The 19,629-nt window shown below is 38.1% G+C and overlaps 1 protein-coding gene across 1 annotated transcript in view; it reads left to right on the forward strand.

Moving 5' to 3' along the window:
• Positions 1-7,287: 7,287 nt before the first annotated feature.
• The window catches only part of ASB4 (ankyrin repeat and SOCS box containing 4), a 54,050-nt gene continuing 41,708 nt past the window's right edge, over positions 7,288-19,629 (forward strand). Inside the window, exons 1-2 of the mRNA XM_003252519.3 lie at positions 7,288-7,497; positions 17,075-17,374. Coding sequence (XP_003252567.1) covers positions 7,311-7,497; positions 17,075-17,374 — 487 coding nt within the window. The 5' untranslated portion in view covers positions 7,288-7,310. The remainder of the gene's footprint in view (positions 7,498-17,074; positions 17,375-19,629) is intronic.

Here is a 19,629-nt window from a genome sequence, read left to right on the forward strand (position 1 = left end):
GATATGGGATCCAAGAAGTGGGCAGTAGCGGCTAAATAATCACTTCAGCATTCCAAAGAGAGGGATGCCAGGCCACAAATAGAGTTCCAAGCGAAGATGTGCTTGCGTAGGACTTTGGACCCTCCCGTTTACAAAGCAATCATTTCTGCCATTTGTGGGGATTGTTGAACAGATTTTATGTTAAACACACATGCTCCCAGTATGTAATTACGATTGAGAATAAATACGCCGAACTTTAGAGCTGAAGCATCTTAGCAGTTCTTCCAGCGCCCCCCACTGCTTGAAGACAGAACCTGAATCAGTCTGTGGACAAGGGCAGCCCGTAACATGGCTTCCACAGGGAAGACTTTCAAAAAATCTCAGCAAGGTCTTCTGCCCTAGCAAAACGGTGTTAATCTTTGCCAATGGCCAGGACACTGTGTTCCATAAGGGAGAAAAAAGCCCTAAAGGCTGAGGAGTGTGTCTAGTAGGTCTCATTTTACTTACAGGAAAAGAGGTCACTGAGAGGTATTTTGAATTATTTGAAACACACAGCTTATGATCACCAGAGCTGGGAATACGATCCAGGTGTCTCAGTCTGACGGTCTTTCACCGTAACACCACTTAGTATTTCTCAGGAAAAACTGTGATGTTCTGTTAGTCCACTGATATGAACAACAGTAATAATATGTAACTCTCCTATAATGCTTCACAATATGCAAAGTACGTTTATATACGTTGTTTCATATGATTTTTACAACCCTGGTAATTATTCTTATGAAATAGTATGCTTAGTCCACAGAATTGATCTGTATTGTTATAAAAGTATAGTTTTAATTGTACTAGCTTGCTGGCTCTTTGTTATAATATTGTGGCCATGCCCCCAAATCAAGATGGCCTCTGGGAATAGATCACTGAAATCCTAACGTGGTTTGAAAATTTTTTGTGTGTTTGCCCCACTTTTTTGTGTTAAATATTGAACATCCACTGATAAAATATGCACTTTGTTGCTTGTCTATGGAAGAAACAAAACTATTATCAATTATAAGCCATTTTGGAGAACCTACTATGTATCAGGCCTAAAACACAGCAGATAATGAGGATGCTGTTGTGGGTTTAGCTTTGAGAGAATTGGACTTGGGTTCAAGAAGTAGAAGAAAGGAAATAAATGCATATTCATCAGTTCTACTCCTAAGCTTCATTGAGCTTCAAAAATATCTGAAAAGAGGTGCAGGCATCTGAATAGGATGGCTTCCTGCTGTCCCTTCCTGTTTCTTGTCTCAGGGTCTTAGAATCTGCTGCTCCCATGGCCTAGAAATCTCTTTCCCTAAATATCAGCATAGTTCATTCCCACAATTCAAGTTTTTGTTCAAGGCACGTGAATACTTCTCTGACCATTTATTTGAATTTGCAGTGCTTTCCAGGGCCGTAACACCTTCCCAGGACCATCCTGGAAGTGGAGGAGACTTTACTTACTTGTGGGTCCACAGGAGCACACCTTGTTCTGATCTATACAAGGGTGGCTTATGGTGTGGCTGCAATCCTAGACCTTACCCAGTTTACTTTTCTTGGTAGCACATATTACCATGTGACAACCTATGTATCTTACTGTCTGTTTTTTTGTCTGTTCCCTTGTAGCCCCTCCACTGGTATAAAAGCTCCATAAAGGTAAAGATTTTAACATGTTTTCTTTGTGTATCTGCAGTACTTAGAAAAAGTACAGGTGGTAGCTAAGATGGACCCCATTGATTCTCACTTCCTGGTTTTCACACCTTTAACAAAATCCTCTCTCACACTGAATCGGGGCTAGTCAGTGTGACCATAGGATATGATAGAAGTAGTGGTATATGACTTCCTAGGTTAGGTCATAAAAGATGTTGCAGCTTCCAGCTGGCTTTCTTGGATCTTTCATTCTGGGAGAAACCAGTTACCATGTTGTGAGGATACTCAAGCAGCCAATGGGGAGAACTACATGAACACAAATCATATAACCAGCATCAACTTGTTAGCTAAGTGACTGAGCCACTTTTAAAGGGGATTGTCTAACCCCCGACCTTTGTGTCTTTAGTTTGAGGCCACAGACATCGTAGAGCAGAGACAAGCCTTTCCCACTGTGTCCTGATCCACAGAAACCACGAGAGATAATAAATGATGACTGTTGCTTTAAGCCAGTACATTTTGAGGTTATTTGCTGTGCAGCAAAAGATAACTAATACAGTGTCTGGCTCATAGTAAGTTCCCAAAAAATATTTATTGAACGAAGGGCTAAATGTGAGCTGATTTCTTACTAGATTACTCAGTGATCAAATAGAATATCTAATTAACCTGAAAAAAACCATATAAAAATCCATTTGAGCAATAGGAACATTGGTTGGGAGTCTCAAGATCTAGGCTTGAGTGTTATATCTGCTGCTTATTTGCTATCTGACCTTGTATAATTCATTTATAGTCTTTGGTTCTTAGTTTACCTGATCTGTAAACTAGAAATAAAAATAACAATTAAAATTTTACCACAAATAATACCTCCTGCCTGGAAGAGCCTTGTTGACATCGAGAACTTCTGAATCAGACCTCCGCTGAAACCCAAACACTACAACTGGTATTTTCCATTATAGGAACCAATAAATCTTTACTGGTTCAGTTCCAGCTGCTGGTGTTACTTACAAACAAAGGCATCTTTATGCTAAGCATTAACCCTAACATATAAAAGTATAGCAAAAAAAAGGAAAAAAAAACCAACAAGATGACGTGTAATAAGTAAGATGCTACATATTAGAGAAGTATAACAGATGAGAAGAAAGGGATGTCAGACCACCTAATCATCCATTTCTGTAATAGCAAGGACATCCTAATTCAGCTGCTGAGAAAGTCAGGAGTCCCAAGGGGTTCTGTTGCCACAGAAATTCTAGTTTCCAATTCTAGCTGGCTTCAAATTTCTTCCCTATGGTTGCATTTGATAAGTGATTGTGGCTTAGTAGCATCAAATTCATGTTTAAATGCCATGATAAACCGAGGAGCCATTTGTGTTCTAGAGAAGATACTCCAAGTAGACAGATTATGTTGTACACAGACAAGCAGCTGGGACTTTTTGCCTGCTGTCTCAGCCATGGGTCCCCAGAGAGAACACCAGGGTCTTATGGGCCACTTGCCACATCATTGCCATGTCAGAAAGGTCTTCATACTATTTCAAGAGCAAAGGACACTGTTCTGGACATGTCATGAAACAGTAATAAAAAGCTTATCTTATAGGATGGAGAGTTTTCATTTTTAAGAGCTGAGGAGACAGGAATTTCTGACAGGCCTGACTAGACAGTGTGAAGCATGACCACTGTGTAATTTGACCTCCTGAGGTGACTTGAAGTGGTGGCTTGGATGGTGGAGGCAGGTCTCAAACCTACTATTAGCATTGGTGGCATTGCTTCCTCTGTTAGAAGGACTTTGATGGGCAATTTAATTAAGCTGCTATTTGCTTTGTATGTGCAAATAATCTGTAAGTTTTATCCTTTGCTGCTCTGGTAAATTGATCAATTGATTTTTAGCAGAATTATATAGATAACATTTTCAACTTGATACATTTTTTAAATGAAAATTTGCTTTGTTTGTTTTCTTGGATCATTCCACCAAGTTTAGATATAGTATTTATTTATATAGCTATGGGATAAGACTGAAATAGCTTCTGTGGGAAAAATTATAGCCATCTCTTTAGGCTAAAATTTTAAATTTGTATCCAGATATTAAAGCAATGCTTTAAAATTTCATTCTGAAGTCATGTTCCCTGTGTCCTTCGACCTTGAGGGCCAAGTTTTGAAGTTTGCCAACCCGAGGAAAGGACTGAAGGACAATCTGTCCATTGATCAGCTTTAATTCTCAATGCAGACACTTAGAAAGACAGCCGTTGTGAGACTCAAGCATTAGGAAATGAGGATATTTCTAAATCACCTTATCTCCTTATTTAGCATTTCAAGGACCATGCCTGAAGGACTCACGTCATAGGGTTTCTTTCACAAGGCAAAGTTGATAACCGTTCCACCTCTGGAGGGAGATCAATAGGCTTGCTGACGTAGGGAGAAAAAGAAAAGCTAGAGAGGTGGTAAATAGTCCAACTGGACCCTTGTAGCTCGGAAGGCTAGAAGTCTTGATAGATTATGAGAGGACATATAGCCTGATCCAGGGGTCACATGGCACGTACTCAGCCCTCCTCACACACTTCTTCCGGGGTTGAACTTTGATGGGATGGGGGGTGGTTTAGAAACAACCAGATATGCCTGAGGAAGTTCGAGGACGCTGAGGTTAGCGGTTCAGCATTAGAGAGAATGTAGACCCCTTGGAAACTCCGTTCCTTAACTTAGGTTCATGTCTATTCTGGCCCCAAGAAGATGGCAAGAAGGTGGCACAATAGAAGATGACTTGTTCTTCATCGTCCTTGTCAGCCGATGGGCTGCAGTGTTTGAGGGCATCAAAACTGTAGTCAAATGACCAGAATCACACACTCCAGTAGCCAGATAGGACCAAGTAAGTGAGAACCCATTCTGCCACAGAGATATCAGGGAGGGTCCAGAGGACAATGACTCCATCTGAGGACCCCCTTGTCTTTCAGTCACCATGAGGTCTCGTAAGCTGCACTCTTACTGCTGACTGCTATTCACTTGATACACATGGTCTGGCCATACTGGTAATTTATGACAAAAGTCTCTTCTAGTTAATACCAGTTGTTAAATATTGGCATTGTGAATATTGTTCCTCCGTGTATCCCATATTCCCTGAAGCTCTCTGAGAGGGAAAGCCTGAACTCTCAAACACAGAGAATTTTATTCAAAGAGACTGATCATTTACCTAAAGAGACTGCTAAATATTTGGATCAGATTAACACATCAGGTTGGACCAAAATTAAATTGTCCTTCTTTTTGCCACTAAGGTGGGGAGACGCATAATGGGGGTCAGATCAAATGATTAGACATAAACAAATTATATTATTTTTGTATGAAATTTAGTATATTTGCAACTTTGTGACAAATTCTAGTGTATAGGAAATGGAGGCGATCTAGGGATTCCCGTCGCCACTTAAATCTGTTAGTGAGCTAAGTTACATACGGGCAGGGATTTTTGTGTTTGTTCACTGCTGTATCTGCAGTGCCCAGAATAAGTGTCTGACAAATGGTAGATACTCGATGGGTATTTGTGGAAAGAATCATAACAATAGCATAAAACAGACTTGCAAACTGCTCCCTAAAAATGCCAATGCAATTTCAACAAAAGCAGTGTGTCACAGAGAGTCAGTTGGGAGCCAATCCCTTGGTTGAGGAAGTATTTCCATATATGGCTCTTTTTGTTGTTGCTATTTTTCAAAAATTATATAATTTAAAATTTTCAAAAACTGTAAAATGTTTAACATTAAAACGTAAAAAAAAAAAAAAAAAAATTGGCAGGCATGGTGGCTCATGCCTGTAATCCCAGCGCTTTGGATGGCCAAGGCAGGAGGTTCGCTTAAACTTAGGAGTCGGAGATCAACCTGGGAAACATGGCAAAACCCTGTCTCTTCAAAAAAACATACAAAATTTAACCAGGTGTGCTGGTTGCGTGCCTATAGTCCTAACTACTCCAGAGGCTGAGGTGGGAGGATGGCTTGAGCCTGAGAGGCAAAGGTTGCAGTGAGCCCAGATCACATCACTGCACTCCAGTCTGGGTGACAGAGTGAGACCCTGTCTCAAAATAAAATAACAAACAAAACTAATCTACAGTATTAGAAGTTAAGATGTATTGTTATCTCTTTGAGGCAGGTGTTTTGATTGGAAGAGGACATACAGGGGCTTCAGGTAAACTTGAACTAGTCTATGGTTTAACCTCAGTGTTGGTTACATGAGTTTGTTCACTGAAAATTTGACAAGCTGTAAACCTATAACTTGTCAATTTCTTGCATTTATATTACACATCAATAAAATAAGTTTAAAATTATGTTGTGATTTGCATCATTTACATACTTAAGTAAATTCTAAGAATCAAATAGTATCACTGTAAGTTTTTAAAAATTCTTGTTTTTAATTATTCTGCAAAAGTTTGCACTAGTTTTGACTTCCACACACGACATATAAAAATGCAATTTATTTGCATTCTCTTTAGTACTTGCTATTATAATTTTCCTAATTTTTAATGATTTTATGTAAGAAAAATTAAGTATATACTTTTCTCTCCAACTTTTTATTTGAAAAATTTCAAACTTACAGAAAAGCTGAAAGAATAATCTAATGAACACCAATATATCCCTTACTAGATTCACCAACTCTTTAAGTTTTTGCCACACTTGCTATCTCTCTGTTTCTATTTACACATACATATATATGTGTGTGTATATATGTATATATGTGTATATATGTATATATGTGTTCATATGTATGTATGTATATATATGTGTATATATGTATATATACATACACACACATCTATCTGTCTGCATTTCTGAGCTATTTTTAAAGAAGTTTTAGACATCATGACAATTTATCCCTTAATATATCACTTAAAGTAAGAATATTTTTCTACATAACCACAATACATTTATCATTACACTTCTATATTGTCAAGTAATATCTAGTCCACATTTATAGTTCCACAATTGTCCCAATACTGTCTTTTCTAGCTGACTAAAAAACAGGATTCAATAAAGTTCATTCACATGTTGCATTTAGCTGTTTTATCTCTTCAGTTTCTTTTTTACCGAAAAGAGTCCCTGCCCCCGACCGTCTCCCCATCCCCTCCCCTCCCGGATTTTCATATTAAAATGTTTCAAGTCTAGGTCACTTGAAAACCTCCTGTTTGTCTTCAAATATGTATGACCATGGTTGATTTTACAAGCTCATATTGCAAAATTATTACAGGTTTTTAGAAGCAAACGTATCAACAACTGTAACAGATTTTCATTTTTGGATATTGGCTAGTCAGAGCAAGACGCTGGATCTCCAGCCAGGCACCAGATGTTTTTATTGAGGGGAAAAAAAGAGCATTAGGAGCTTTTAAATCTTATGTTACTACTTTGATCATATAAGAAATAATTGTGACATTTCATGCTTGGAAATGTATCATGGGGGCTTTCCTTCATATTGACACTATATATAACTGAATGGATCAGTTAATATATAACCAGTTTAAAGGACCTGAAAATGTAGTGACAGCCAAGAAGGATATTTTGAAGTTTGAAATGATCCCTATATAAATAGAACGGATCAGCATAACTTTGGGATAAAATTAGCCGACAGTTTGTGGACTCTCCAGCATGCGCCTGTTTGCTCCGTGCTGTTCTCTTGATAAATCACAACAAAGCTTCCAGAGGGAGAGGAAGGATGGACGGCACCACTGCCCCTGTCACTAAATCTGGAGCTGCCAAGTTAGTTAAGAGAAATTTCCTTGAGGCGCTAAAGTCCAATGACTTCGGAAAATTGAAGGCTATTTTAATCCAAAGGCAAATAGATGTGGACACTGTTTTTGAAGTCGAAGATGAGAATATGGTTTTGGCATCTTATAAACAAGGTAAAAACAAATAGGTGTTATTGTAGAACTGGTAGAAAATGATTTTTTTTTAATGCACAGTGTCAGTTATCCACTCTAAACAGTAGCTTTTATTGTTTCTTTATTCATTTAAAAATATTTCTAAATTGATATTTTCTTTCTTTTTGAACTAAAACACATCGTGGGCTGATATATATGTATAAGTTGTGTCTCTCCTTTTCTTTTCCCACCCTTGGGCCTAGGACTTGAAATCCCAGACAATCATTTTTAGCAATGCACTCTCCGTTTTTAACTTTTCTTCTGACTATGATGATATAGAAGGAAGAAAACATTTTTAGATTATGGCTAAGCAGATTGTTGAAACCCTATCTTAGACAATGTACCTGGTTTAAGAACAGGCTGCTAATTCTCCATTAACAGCTACTTAAAGATATGTCCTCTCTATGTCCATGTGGATGAAAAAGAGGAATCTCCCCAGCATTTGGAGAGTTAATAAATGGATAAAGCAGTGCCACAGGCACTTTCATGGTCTTCATCATTTTAATGAGTTTTCAGTTCAGGCACAAAAGCTGAATTCAGCAAAACCAAAAAGTTAACTTTTTTCCTGGACTACAATAATTGTTCAAAATTGTAGATGTGTTTAATACAGAATACCTGCCTTATAAAGACCTAAGGAAAACAAAAATTAGAACAATTTTTTTTACCAAGGAAATTTCTGGAACCCATGCTTAATAAATCAGAAATAAATTAGAGTTCCACTGATTCTGATTTCCCAAATCAACTGGTTAATGGGGGGAATGTGAGTAGTTAGATCATCTAGTGAGCATACTGCAAACATGCTGCTCAACGTCACTAATGTTTAATACAACATAGATGCTAAGGTCTTGTGTATAGCATTTAGAGACAGTCATTATTTTAATGTTTAAAGATGATTTCTGGCCATCAATAAATCATCAGTATAATACATTTCCAGATACAAATGCTAATGGTACAGTATATATTTCTCCATTAATTGTCAGTTCTGAGGGACGTATAGAAGAGTTGAGGCTAGTTACTGTGTTTATGATTTTTACTCAAGGGCTTTATAATATTTTGGCATTAATGGCATTAATATTTTGATGGGAAGACAAAGAAGGGATCTATTTTTTCAAAAGTTTACGGGGTCTGTTAGAAAGAAAATTTGTATACTATATAATTAGATTGCTTTCATCTTATAACTTTGTTCAGTGATAGAATGTCTGAATGCTAAACTAATTTTTAAGATGTTTTTAAAAAGCTTATATTTGTGCCTAGGGTGAAATAACTCAGGTTCAGGTCAGTGGGTAAGTTATTTGACCCTGAGTTGCAAAGACTGTCTTCTCTCATCTCCTGAGCAAGCCAAGTTGCACAGCTTGTGTGAAGTTTCTGAGGATATAAGAAACCAAGTTTTAGGTGCAGGCTCTAGGGAAGTGGAGGGGAGGGGTGGGGTTGGTTCTCCTGCTTCCACCAGTGTCATCACCCTTGAAAGAAAAGAAAATAAATTGTAAATTCTTATTGTCAATATGAGCTGACTCCTATGGTCCTCATGGAGCTAAATTTTCATTCACACGAATTGAAGTGTTTTCATAGTGTTAGGACTGTGGGATGTAGCTTTCAATTAGGGAGATAGCAAATTACACCCTCTGGAAAAGGAAAAGAACAGTTCCTTTCTTATGTATGCCAGGTGGATGTTTGCACAGAACTAGTAAAATTTGTGGTCTTACTTTTAGTTTTTATGCAGGAAATTTGTGTCTGTGCACTCATGTGTAGAAAGAAACACACTACTCCACTACTCTGTTTAATATGAATATGGGCACAAGGACTTGTCTCTTTAGTCTTAAACCCAGGTGAAAACCTCATCTTTCTTAAAAGTTTCTTCAGGCCGGGCGTGGTGGCTCATGCCTGTAATCCCAGCACTTTGAGAGGCCAAGGTGGGCGGATCACGAGGTCAGGAGATAGAGACCATCCTGGCTAACACGGTGAAACCCCATCTCTACTAAAAATACAAAAAATTAGCCGGGCGTGGTGGCAGGCGCCTGTAGTCCCAGCTACTCCGGATGCTGAGGCAGGAGAATGGCGTGAACCCGGGAGGCGGAGCTTGCAGTGAGCCGAGATGGCGCCACTGCACTCCAGCCTGGGTGACAGAGCGAGACTCCGTCTCAAAAAAAAAAAAAAAAAAAAAAAAAAAAAAAAAAAAAAAAATTTCTTCCAATTTTTTTCACATGCTTTCAGCCTTGTCATCGATCCTTTTAAACTTAGGAATGGAAAGTTAGGAATGGAAATGATAAATAGAATCCTAGCTGCTAGTAGATCTAAGTGGTTATATCAATTTCTTAAGTCATAAAGTCATTGTCAGGTAACAGCGTGGAGCTGAGCAGTCTACAGTGATTAGTTAGTTCTTGTCTAAATAGTTCAAAGGAATAGGACCCATTTCTGTGTGGCCTTAAAAGGTATGTGGCTGGATTAAAGTTTGTGAGACTTTATTAAATCAAAGAAGTTTTGGACGTTGGACGCTGTTGAACTGCTGCACACTGCTCTTTGATTTTTTTAAAGCACTTTTGAAAAGCTCTCCACAGAAGTGCATAAATAAGTGTGCAGCTTGATTACTTTTCACAAAATAACAAACCTATGTAACCAGCATCCAGATGAGGAAACAGAACATTCGTGTTTACTTTTAAAGTGTGGGAATCTTCAGGTTTCAATTATTTTTGGCTTAATAAGAAAGACAATGCACAAAACCTATAAAAATCTCATGCTACTCTTAAATTTCCTTGTGTAATCAGTACTAAAATTCTATATTCAACATTTGATAGTCCTATAGAAAATGAAAACTAGTACAATCAATTCTAAACCATTCTTATTTATTTAGAACATACAGCATTTTTATAGGATTTAAGAAGTAACTAAATTTTATCCCTAAATATAGTCTATCTAAGCCTATATGAAAGTCAGTGTATAATTTTTGAAAAGGGAACTCAGAACTCTGCTGGCAAATAAATCACCTAAAATCTAAATAGTGCTTCCCAAATTTACAATCTATTGGGCATAACAGTAATCAAAAGTTTAGCTCATAAGCAAATATGAAGTGTGTATTTTGTGAGGAAGACAGAATAAAGCTATTGGATTACAAATAAGTCTGGAAGCTCATTTCTGCTTTCCTGTGTAGCACTGGGCCCATCTCATTGAGTAGCTTCTCTTACCAGTTTGACAGAGAACAGATTTAGAAGCCAGCCTCCAGAGTTCGTGTTCAAACTGTGGATCCTGTCTTTCTCCAGCACCTAATCATGATTCTTAAAGTTAGAGAGCTCTCACTTTACTTTTCTAAGTTATTTTAAGCTTCATAATAAAATCTTCAGATGAAATCATGTTTTATTAATTTAAAGAAACTTTTCTCACATTTTGTAAAGCAAACACTTAAAATGTGCTGGTTGGCATTTGAGAGACCTCCCTGGGAATGGCGGAGATAATGGGTCTTAAAAGCAAAAACAAGTAAGCAAAAATTGCGTTTACCAGATGATCACTTTAAAATAAAAATGATACAAAGAATAACTTTCCAACTGCCAAATGCAATAAGTCATTGAAAGTCAAGGGATGTCAGTGATATAACATTCATTATGAGCCAACCACTGAGTATTTAGAGTGAAGTCAAGCACAGAAGAAATCTTTAAAGAAAACACAAAGGTCCCTTCTATTGGTTTTCACTGGTGACCTCCATACTGGAAACATGAAGGACTGTCCATAAAACTGTTTCCAAAGGCTTTACCAACTTGATCTTCCTTCAGATGTATAAGCTTTGGCTCATAAATGATACAGGCAGAATTTCATATTTATCTCTTTGGTAGGAAATTCCCTAGTCAGCAAGGTTAATCAGAGTCCTTTTATTAATCAGGGTAATGCACTTTAAGTACTTCATTTATGGCCCATAGCCACTGATGCCTTGGTTGGTAGTCATATTTTTAATTAAAATAACCAGTGAATGATTTCACTTAAAAAACTTTCTGGCAGGTACTCTATCTACTTTACTAAGTAGCAACTTATATCCAAATATCGTGAAAGCTCTTATTTCCACTCTCTGAATGGATAATTTCTTTATCACCTAATTTTCCTCTTTGCCAGAAATTCACTCTCCTGCTTTCCCATTTCCATCCTAGGGTTCTTTTCCTTTCTTTGATGTTCAAACTTTTTTCTTTTACATTTTACACTTCAAACTTGCTTTTATCCCCCCTTCCCAGGGGAACTTTGAGTTATCTGGAAAATATTAGCTATTAAAAAATAGCCAAGAATTGTGCTTCAGTCTGTAATCCTTCAGGACTGTGTAAATACGTGGACACAGGCAGAGCAAATGTCTGCTAATCCAGCCACGAGCAGTGTGTGTAACCTTTGGCTGTAATAACAGAGGCTTCTCGTGTGTGGGGTTCTTTTGACTCAGATAACGTTATAGTTGATAACTGTTGCAGAGCCCAGGCTTAGCTGAAGGTTTACCAGAAATGTGTGCATCCTCTCCAAACGCTGAAGCAGAACCAATCCCTTCTTCCAAAAGAAGGCCCGAACACTTTGCTCCTTGCTATATTTCTAGGCAGCTTTCTACTCAGCTATTGGGGCATATCTCTTTGGTTTCAGATTTAAATTAAACACACACACGCGCGCGCACACACACACACGATTAGTCTGCATGTTTTCTTTTCGGGGATAAAACTTCTAAAATTCCTTTAGAACTTTTAGCTACAAGTGATATCAGTTTGGAGGTAAACTGCATGTAGCCTTCGGATCATAGATGGCTATTTAAAGATTTGGGGGCAATGGAGTTTGAGAGTTAGAGTTGATTCTGTGGGTACTTGTTATGTGAACATGAACACTTTATACTACTTAACCTCTTCCAGACTAATTATCTTCATTTGTAAAATGGAAGCTTTGACAAGACCCTCTCTAAGTTCAGATTCCGGCACGCAGATAATTAATCACATTATGAAGGTGAAACTATGTAAACAGATTATGTATCATGGTCAAAGCCACATGGGCATGGCCTGTATTTGGGAGTTCCTGTGGGTTTTGTACATAGGGGAAATAATCTGTATTTTTCTTTTCTTCTTAGTGGAGCTTCTTATTCAAACAGAACTCTTCTGCAAGGAGCTGTCACTGCACACAGACTGTAGACATGGGGTAGCGTGTGAGTGGTTTACATTAGAGGGAGGCAGCCTCTGCTTCACCTCCCACCCCCAGCTCCCATGGGCTTGGTTCCCCGGTTCTGCCTCACCTCTGTCCTTTGTGAAGTCTAAACACATAGTAAAAGGGCAGCCTGAAATCTGCAGAGGTGAGCAGAGGGGGGCTTTTGAAAGACAAATACTAGGAATAAATCACATTCTAGGTTTCGAAGCCCTAGGAAAATTTTGCTGTGGGAAGAAGGGAGTGTGTAAAAAATGAATATGCCTGATCAGTTAATTGTGTTTCTAGCATGCTGTGATCATTGGTGGTTATATTTTGGGGGACAAATTCTGATCTCTTGACATATCAGCATCAGCAGAAGATTGTGAACAGGCACAGCCTCATCTGTGGTTTTTGAAGATAGGTTTACCTGGGGTTTGGTCCTCCATGACAGTAAGTGTATTTACTTCCACACTTGCTACACAGTGACCTGTAGGCCCAGCCTCATTTTAAAGTGATGATTGTACGTTGATGGCCCTTTTGCCAGGGGCTGCTCTTTTCTCTGCTCAAAGCAGCAGGCTTTCCTGATATGCTCAGGGCTGAATTATTCAAAAATCCCTCGCCCCACATTACCACCAAAGTTTTGCAACACAGCTTCCAGATACACTTCAGTATACCCTAAGCTATAGCCTGCAATCTGTCCTCTTCCCATTTCTCCACTTCAGCTCCCCAGGGGCAGCAGCTAAGGTGTCTTGTTACCACCTACCTACACATATTCCTATCTTAGGAGAGGTGAGTTGTAACCACAGCTCCATTCTGGGAGTTGACTGAATTCCAGGACCTGTGAGCCTGATTGACCAGTTAATGTTTATGATTACAGGAGATGCAGAAGAAACTGACTGAGAGGCCAAGGATGACTGATTCACATAATACATGAACAGGATAGATTCTTTAGGTACTACCTGGAAGTTAGGAGGAAGAAAAAAATTCAACTAGCAAATGCATTTCCATATCAGAGATGCAAAATATTACAGATGAATTGAGGATCTTCTTCCTTTCCTTGTGATTTGTGAAACAGGCTTGGAGGTAATTCTATTCGGCTTCCACAAAGACAAAGACAGATGGAATCTGCATTGCGGGTATTCTGAGTCCATGAGTTTGGATTGAGGCAGGCGACTCATGGCTCTAGCAGGCTGAAAAAGTGGCAGTTTTCTCATCTGGAAAAGGAAAGGCTTGGACTGGATAATCTTCCCTCCAGTGCTAACATTCTGTGTTTCTTTGATTTTACATCAAAATGGTGTTTTCTTAATCAGCTCTCTGCTGCTTCCTTTCTGGGATCATTTTTCTTCCCATTGCAGAGCAGGCGCAAATTTCCAATCAGTTGTCACAGAGAGCTGCCTAATTTTTGCTGTTAATCAGCAGGCAAAACACATCCTGGTTTTCAGACCTGGAACCAACTTCTTAGGCAGTTAGAAAAGACTGTTTTTGCCAGTTGCTTTTTGAGGAAATTTGAGTATTAAAATGACTGATTAAGTATTGAAGTTAATGTGATTCATTCATCATCAAAAGCAAGCTGCAAGACATACAGCTTAGGAACTCTGCTTGGAACAGAGATTCAATGTACATAACTCAATAGAAATGTATAAATGAATCTATATGTACATACATTGTGTGTGCATATCAATTTGCACACACATACACACGAGGCGTGGAGTTGATACTCCCCAGCTCAGACTGTCTATGACACTACTTAGTTTTGCCATGGAAAGTCCATATAATCCAACACCATCTCTTCCCAGTGTCTGGAATCTCAAATTAATATCTTAGAATTTAATTCTATTAGCTGAATATAGATTCTTCCATAAATTCAGATAATCCTGAGAGTGATCATACTTTAAACAATCCTCAGTCCATTAGACCTTAATGTGAAATAACTGGATTTCTTTTTAAAGAGTAGATTTGGATAAAGGGAAAGGTGGGCGGGAGAGAAAGCAAGATGGCTCTAGAATTCTGAATGGAATAAAAAAGGGATTAAAGTTGTGTGTGTGTGTGTGTGTGCGTGTGTGTGTAGCTAGGTTGGAGGATACAGTGCAGAAAGACAAACTTTGGGTTGAGTTCATTCATTCCTGTGGGATTAATCACTGTGCACAATCTTGTAAATAGCTTCTTTAAATTAAATTATTCTTTCCCTTCTGGACAGAGAGACAATAGCTCATTTTAATTTTATTTATTTTTGTTAAAAAGCAATACATGCACAGGATACTAAATTTAGAAGTTACCAAGGAGGTAACTTGGTATGTTACCTCCTTGTAACAAGAACAAGTGCATGTCTGTCCTGATCCCCCAACCCCCGAGTTCTTCTTGGAGGCCACCACTATAACCAGTTTCGTGTTCCCAGTGTATACAAATATATTTGCATATGATAGCATAGTTTATATACTGTTTGGCTCTCTGCTTCTGTCACTCAGTAATATATCTTGAGATCTTTCCATTTCAGTCTATATAGAACTGCCCCTTTTTTAAATGGTTGTATAGTATTTGATTGGATGGATGTATCATAATTTATTTAAGCAGTCTCCTATCAATTAACATGGAGGTTGTTTAAGCATTCGAACAATGCTGTAGTGTAGTGCATGTTCTTGTATGTAGACCAGGTTGGCAAGATTCCTAAGTCCTGGAGCACATTTCACAGAGTACAGTGCGAATAGTGTTTTTTGTGGAGTTGTGCAATACAGTGGTCCTTTAGGACATTTCACATGGGTGTTTATGCTTATAGGATAAACACCCAGGAGTGGCATGTCTCTAGTGTTTTTCACTTAAATGAGAGAAATTTAATACCTGATCACCAGGCCCACTTTTAATGTTGTCATCATCCTCAGAGCACCCTCTAGTAGTTCATCATTTCTTGTAAGGGGCAATGTCCAGTAGTAATCGTAATACTCTAGATTTCTTATGACCTTATCTAATCAGTGAAGAATACAACGTTTACTTCTCTTGTTCTGGGCACTACACTTTTATTAATGTAGTTTCAGATTGTATTAGTTTTTTGGCAGCACCAGCCCACTGTTGGCTTATTTTAAGATTACAGCTCAAATCCCTAGGTTGTTTCTCAAATAAATGACCATTAAATCATATTCTGCTTACTTTGTACTTATAAGTGGAATTTTTATAATCTATAAGCAAACTTCTGATTTATCCATGTTAAAATTTATTTTGTTGTTTCAGCCCTAGTAACTTCTACACTGTGACTGTTGAAGAACTATCTCTTCATCTTCTTGCCCTCAGTATTTTTTCTTTCTGTACCTATTTTCCATTCTCCATTCATAAAAGCTTAAATGCTATGGCTATTGGCACTGACATAGAAAGAAGGTTTATAAAGTCATCATAGTTATAGCTTGCCAAATGTGGCAATAGTTGGAGATTTATAGAAAAAAGACCAGCTCAGCGTATAGAAGTCAGAGATCAGTGGGAGAAAAGAGAGAGAGAGTGGGAGAAAAGAGAGAGAGAGAGGCAGAGAGAAAGAATGCACATTTCCAAAAACCAATGGGAAAAATTATTGAAGATCTCAGTTCTAGGCCCATCTATGCTTCCCCTGCCCAATTCATTTATGTATGGATTGTAGACATAGTTAATTATGCAACATGTCTTATTTTCCTGTTTATTTTGGCTGCTAGGAAATTCAAAGGCAAATTTGCAATGCTATTTTAGGGTATAGGATACAGTTTATATTTTGTGTAGGCATTTGTCTTACTTTTGACATTTTTATTTTCCTACTTTTTAATTTTGCCCTTATGTTATAAATCGTTTGAAAAATCTTTAAGTGTGTGAAAGTTGAGAGTTCCCTTAAATTCGTCTTTGGAAAGTGATATTGCATAAATCAACAGGCAGGCAAATAAAATCTTGGAGTGATAATTTTTTAAAAAAGATTAAATACATTCATATGTTGGATTGACAACAACTATAGGAAAAAAATTTTGGATAGAATAAAAATTACAAGCTTGCAACTGACAGCCTTGGAATCATTCAAGACAAACTCTCAATGATTGAAAGTTTTTTAAAAAAAAAATCCTTGAAGCATCTCAAATAACTCAGCATGCAAAATAAAATACAATTACATAAATGAAGATCCCAAACTTAAATGCCTTCAAGACCTAGAAAGGTAAAGTAAATAAAGGAACAAGACACAGTAATAAGAAATAGTAGAGACAGTGAGAGCTTGAGAAAGCCTGTTCCCCTGATGAACATCAGAATAGGCTATGAAACAAAACGCCTGCAGACCCATTAGCCGTTAGTTTAAAACCTCTGTCATCCCCTCTCCACCCCACTTTTATAAATGTGGCCAAAATAAAATACTTGTAAAAATCCTCACAAAACAGGGAGAAAGCCTAGGTCAAGAAGTTAAACTTTCTTTCCTTTTCCTTTTTTTTTTTTTTTCCAGGTTACTGGTTGCCTAGCTATAAATTGAAGTCTTCCTGGGCCACAGGCCTGCATCTCTCTGTCTTGTTTGGTCATGTGGAATGTCTTCTGGTGCTACTGGACCACAATGCTACAATCAACTGTAGACCCAATGGGAAAACCCCTCTTCACGTGGCTTGTGAAATGGCCAATGTGGATTGTGTTAAGATCCTCTGTGATCGTGGGGCAAAGCTCAATTGCTACTCCTTAAGTGGACACACGGCTTTGCACTTTTGTACAACTCCAAGTTCCATTCTCTGTGCCAAGCAATTGGTTTGGAGAGGTAAGCCTTTCTGGGTGGCCAACATTGTTGTCTTCTTGTACACTCATGGTTTCAAGACTTTGTGACCCCTACCTACCTCAGGTGATGTAGTAAGCATAAAGATGCAATTATGCCCAGTACAGAAGCCCCTAAAAAATACATAGTTCTGTTGATTCAGGTAATTCAGTGATGATCACATTAAAGTCTTATTATTATTATCTAATAGCAGGAAGTTCATTCATTTACTCATTTACTTAACAAATATTTATTTAGCTCCTATTAACAAATATTATTTAGCTCCAGGTAATGCACTAAGTAAATGAAAAAGAGAAAATACTCCTGCCCTCAAAGGAAGTATATTCTAATAGGGGAGATAAATATTAACGAAATAAATTCATAAATATATAATTATAAGTTGGGAAAATGTTGTGAAGGAGAAAACAGGAGTTATGAATGAGAATGTCAGAAGTGAATTACTATAAAATGTGTAAAGGCTTCTCTAAGGATATTATGCTAGGTAGGCTGAAACTTTAAGAATGAAAAGGAGGGCCAGGTGCTGTGACTCATCCTTGTGGTACCAGAACTTTTGGAGGCTAAGATGGGAGGATAACTTGAGCCCACGAGTTCGAGACCAGTCTGGGCAACATAGGGAGACCCCATCTCTACAAAATTAAAAAAAATTAGCCGGGCATGGTGGCATGCACCTGTGGTCCCAGCTACTCAGGAGACTGAGGCAGGAGGGTCACTTGATCCCAAGAGCTCAAGGCTGCAGTGATTGTGATTTTGCCATTGCACTCCAGTCTGACTGACAGAGTGAGACCCTGTCTCAAAACAAAAAACAAAAAACAAAAACAAACAAACAAAAAACAAATGCGAAGGAGACAGCCATTAAAAAAGAGAGCCGAGAAGAAGAGGGGTCTAGCTATAGGAAATAGCTTGAGCAAAATTGCCAAGAGAGCAATAAAACTTGGAATATTAAACAGATAGAAAAGGGCTACTATGACCAGAGTATCACGGGTATGGGGTAGGGTGGGAAGGACAAGAGGGTAGAGGGGAGTGTCACAAGATGACATTGGATGTGTTAGATCCTACAGGGCCTTCAAGGGTCAAAGTGTAGGGCTCTGAAACAGAGCCACAAGAAAGTTTTCAGTAAGACAGTGACATCATTTAATTTTCCTTTAAAGTCATTATTCTGGAGTTATGCAGAAAATAGATTGGAGGTGAACAAGAACGGAAGCAGGGAGACCAGTAGGGAAGCTATTGTAATAGTCTAGGTGAGAGAAGATGGTGGCTTGTGCTAGGGGCAAGCTCAGATAGGAAGTTTAGGAGATGGGTTTGCAATACATTTTCGAAGTAGAATTGTGGGTGGTGTATGAAGGAAAAAGGAAGTCCCAAGTATCATTACCAGGTTTCAGGTTTTAGAAAATAGGCAGATAGTGATGCCATTTTTTGAGATAAAGAAACTTGAGGAAGAGGCACCTATGTAGGGATAATCATTAAATCCATTTTTTAAAAAGTCAGTTTATGGAGGTATAATTTTCACTCAGTAAAATTAACAGTACAATTTAACATTTTGAGAAACACTATTTTTGTCAAACTATCATGACAATCATCTTAAAAAGTTTCCTGACGCCTTTTGTAATTAGTCCTCTCCCCCACTACATCTATAGACAACCACTGATGTTTTCTGTCCCTATAATTTTGCCTGTTTTCAGAATGTCATATACATTAAAATATAAAATATGTAGGCTTCTGAGTCTGGTTTCTCCCACCTAGCATAATACATTTGAGATCCATCCATGTGGTTGCATGGACCAATAAATTAGACCTTTTTATTGCTGAGTAGTATTCCATTGTATACACATAACAAAATTGATCTACCCCCCAGTAGAGGGACATTTGGAATGTCCTTAGGTTTTGTCAGTTTTCAAAGGAAGGCTGACATAAACATTTGCATACAGGTTTTTATGTGGGCGTTTTTATTTCTCTTATGTAAATACCTAGGAGTGGGATGATGGCTGTGTGGTAAATTTATAAGAAACTGCAACACTCTTTTCCAAAGTAGTTCTATCATTTTGTATTTCTGTCAGCAATGTATGAGAATTCCAGTTGCTTGGCAGAACTTGATAATGTGAGATAAAAAAAATTAGGCTGGGCACGGTGGCTCACACCTATAGTATCAGTATTTTGGGAGGCCAAGGTGGGAGAACTGCTTGGGTCTAGGAGTTTGAGATCAGCGTGGGCAACATCAGTTTGCAATCATTACAAACAAATTA

The sequence above is a fragment of the Nomascus leucogenys genome, chromosome 11 (genome assembly GCF_006542625.1).
Source record: "Nomascus leucogenys isolate Asia chromosome 11, Asia_NLE_v1, whole genome shotgun sequence".
Taxonomy (NCBI): Eukaryota; Metazoa; Chordata; class Mammalia; order Primates; family Hylobatidae; genus Nomascus; species Nomascus leucogenys.